Source organism: Pygoscelis adeliae, unplaced genomic scaffold (assembly GCF_000699105.1).
Source record: "Pygoscelis adeliae isolate BGI_AS28 unplaced genomic scaffold, ASM69910v1 Scaffold427, whole genome shotgun sequence".
Taxonomy (NCBI): Eukaryota; Metazoa; Chordata; class Aves; order Sphenisciformes; family Spheniscidae; genus Pygoscelis; species Pygoscelis adeliae.
In genome coordinates, this window is record NW_008825214.1 from 1652332 (window position 1) to 1656354 (window position 4023).

The following is a 4023-nucleotide window of genomic DNA, read 5'->3' on the forward strand; positions in this document are numbered from 1 at the left end:
GCCTCAGTGTGACAGTATCATTCAAGGTCCTAGAACTGCATAAACATTTAGCAAAAAATTATTAATTTACATCCAGTCAAGTTCAGCAGTAAATTCTGCCCTAGTGAAAAGAAAGTTAGATCTGTCTTATTATCAAGGGTAGGTGTGTTTTAAGTTTGGCACAGTCTCCAGCTGGAAAACAAAGAATACTGGAATAGAGTGATGAGAAAAGATAATTGTTTGAAACCTACAACATTCCTTTAAACATATACAGCTAGCCTATCATGTTTCCTCCTGCAAATAGCAAACACAAGTAAAAACAAAAGAGAGAAGGCGAGATGGTTAAACTATAATATGTTCTTCATAATATCTTTTCAACATAAATGTTATATTTGGATTTTCTTTTTAATTTTTGCATCTGATCACATATAGGTGCCATACAAAAAGGCATGCTATATATATAACTAAAATATTTTCTGGCCTTTTTTTTTTAGTACAAGAAAAATCAACTTTATCCTTGACTTTACAGATCATACCACTGGAATACGGTGCTGCTCCTAGGTGACAGTATTAGAAGTATTACGGAATTAAAAAGAGCAAAGGTTCAACATAAATTGAACATCTGGACTGTTATGTGATAAAGAATCATTAAGTTTTAAGAATCATAATAGATAGTATCAGAATCACTCAAAGGTGTGGCTAACACTCCAATTATATAGAAAACAATGCATCACTGATACCTTTCCAAGGTGTTCCATGGTTTCAAATAAGACACCACAGAGGTATAAATGCATATGCATCTAAAAATAAATATGTAACTTGCAAAGAAACTCTTCTCATGCATAGACAGGTTTTGAAGATTACATTTCTAAAAAGACAGGTGCCATAAACAGCAGCTGGAGTTTAATGTAAGCCAAAACAGAAGAAGCCGATATTTTTATATAAGCCAATATGTTTATATAAGATCTCCATAGCACAAGAAAATCCTTTTGTAGTACTTACTATGAATGAAATAAATACTCCAAAGACAAAACTGATTGCTACCCACTGTAATTAGGATTTTGTTATCTATTTCTATTGTGAAGGACAGAAGCACCATATAGCATGACTATCTTACTGAACGATGTTGACAAGTGCTTCTCAGACACCAGTAATTTATGGCAGTCAGGACAGGGGGGAAAACAAAAGCAGCGTGCACAGTACCTCTCCCTCTTCTGACATTGTAGAAATCTGCTTTTTCTCCACCCTTTTTCTCCTTGTGAGGGCCCCCATTACTGGCTTTGCCATCTTCTCCTCCACACTTGACTTCGCCTTGTTCTTGAGCTGCTCCCTCTACAGTATTTCCAGATTGGAGATTCCCATAAGTCATGCAAGTGCGCCTTGGAAAATCCATATTTTCTAACAGAAGACTGTGATCTACATCCAAGAAATGGGATGAATGCTTTAAAGATCCTTTAGCTGATGTGATGATCTCCAAGGGCTACAAATTAACATTAGCAAGTAATTAAATTCTGTAAAATGTGACAGTTAACCAATAAAAAGGAAGAAGCATCATCTCTACTTTCACTTTCAGAAAATAGTTTGCCCAGAATTAAGACTTTTCTTTTAACAGGAGCAGTTGTTTTCCTGTAGAATGTGCTTACTATTGTCTAAATGTCCTTTTCAGATTGAAAAGGCATTTGAGGCAAATATTCTCAAAACAGTGATACCACTTGGAATTACTTTAGACGTTTCTAACATACAGTAATACTCAGTAATCACTAAAACAGAACATTAAGATCTGAAAATGTTCAGTTTTCCCTTGTAAAATTGGCTTTGCTTCCTAGACAGTAAAGTGGTATCCTAACATGGATTCGTGAGCCACTCTGTCAAAAGTCACGTGCTATTAGCAACCTTGAGTAGGCAGTGTTTACACTCACGGCAAAGAGATCACGTTGTTTATTATCAACCTGTTCAAAACAGCTTGGCTGTACCCTGTACCTCTCACCAAACAAAAGAAGGGCATAGTATTCTATCAACTTCTCACTCAAAATCGGTGGTACTGTAGGAAGATACTAAAAATGGATGACGTACGTGTTGATCAGGCCACAATTACATGTTCTGCAACAGTACCGCCTTAAGGTGGTTCAAGCAACCCTTTGTTCAGTGCAAGGACAAGCACTTGCACAAGTATATGCTGAAGCAGACTGGGGACCTCAGCTAGCTGAAAAATAACTCTATGAAAAAGCCAAAATAACCAAAAGGAGGGGCAAAGAAATGGAAACTGCTGCCAAAATCTCATCTGTCAAATAGCAGTTCATAAAGCTGTATCATCAGAACTGAAGGACAGAGTGCTTGCTACATCTTTTCCAATAAAAAGCTGTATTTAATTCTTTAAATTAACCTCTTCTAGTTTGAACTGATCCATCTGTAGTTCTACTTGTATACAAGTATATACACTATATATATACACACATACCTGAACGTGATATTTTGTTCAAAACTAGAACTTTTCTCATGCAGGTTGGGAAATTCTGACAAATTATCCACCCACTTCAATTAAAGAATCTCAAACCAGCTCGAACGATACACAAGATGATTGGGAAATCACCTAGATAAGAGAGCTTGCGGCACTTCTACAAATCACCTTTCCCAACATGCTTCATTACCAGGTAAAATTTTGATTTGCTAAAAGGAATTGTCTAGATCCTCAGGAAACAGCTAGACAAGAGAATGATTAGAGTGCTTACTGGTCTTTCTGATCCCGTGCATCGTTCATATGTTCCTCCCCAGAATCAGGAAACCAGGCGTTTGAGTACAACCTACAAAGTCTACACTTAAACTGGACCTCTGAAGGAGGTCCAAGCCAGTAAGCCAACTAAGACTACAGTTAATACAATGAGCAGGAGCACAAATTTAGTCAAAACTAAGCCAGCACAGTTGGTGCCCACCTTTATATGAAAGTCATAGATGTACATTACGGGTGAAGAGAGTACAAGAAAACCCAGAAATCATTGTCATCTCCCACTTCTTTAGACCTAGGCCACTTTCAGGCACTGGCCTACAGGCCACCTGCTAAGGCTTACTCTTTATTTATTCTAAGAAACAAATGCAGGATTCATCAGGCCAGAAAAAGCGCACGCAAAAAGCTCATTGTTACAAAGACACTGCCTGCTTCTTAGAGATAGTTGGATTCTGGTCCCTACATATATTAGGAGACCCTAAATTCATTTGTAGACACAGCCCTTAGTTTCTTTGTACTGTTGTTTTTGACAGTTCTTTGTACTGTTGTTCTTGATACCTTCCCCTCACATAAATTCTCTGAGAGCAAAAATTTCAAGGCTTTCATAGATCAGTAGTAACCAAGTTGTAAAAGACTGACAATAAAAAGAACACAAAACCGATAGTCCAAACAGGAGAAAGGTATGCATGAGTTACTTCATTCACCTCTGCATGTCCAGGTTCACCTGACAGGTAGGAACCTATTTAAAAATAAGCATACCAGTTTCAAAATACACCTAGGAATACTAAGCTCCTACCTCTTCTAGTCCAAGTTGCTCCATAGAGTCACAATAAACTTCACTGTCTGAATCACTGGTTAAGTGCTGAGTTGCTGAGACCTCTTCAGTATTCTCTTCATTTGCACCTGTATGGAAAGGAGAGACACACATGTGCTTTGTAAATGTGAGCCAATCCTGGCAAGGAGTAAAGCAATGAGTGAAAATGTCTAGGTGAGCTTCAACTCATGCCCCTTTTAGCTACAACTGTCATCCTAAAGTTAGATTCTGAATAAAGAGGTTATATTAATATAGGAATTATAGAAAACTTTTACTAATGGGAAAACTATACCTCATATTGGCATTTCTGCGTTGTAAGTTGATAATTTTAATTTTACCTTGTTCATTCCACTCTCCTTCCTAAGCTTAGTATAAAGTAGTTTTGCCTAAAGTTATCTGTTAGTTTTAAAATTATATATTTAGACATCAGTTTCAACAAACTGGCATTTATAATACGTTCATCCTTTGAGAAAGACAAATAAGATGTTAGTGATTTTCATTTCCCTAC

General features: G+C 37.0%; 1 protein-coding gene across 2 annotated transcripts in view; it reads right to left on the reverse strand.

Moving 5' to 3' along the window:
- Positions 1-4023, reverse strand: part of ACBD5 (acyl-CoA binding domain containing 5) — a 32726-nt gene that overhangs the window by 6621 nt on the left and 22082 nt on the right. For both annotated transcript variants that reach the window (XM_009329115.1, XM_009329116.1), the window contains 2 exons: positions 3498-3604; positions 1183-1459 (listed from right to left, as the gene is read on the reverse strand). In XM_009329115.1, coding sequence (XP_009327390.1) covers positions 1183-1459; positions 3498-3604 — 384 coding nt within the window. The remainder of the gene's footprint in view (positions 1-1182; positions 1460-3497; positions 3605-4023) is intronic.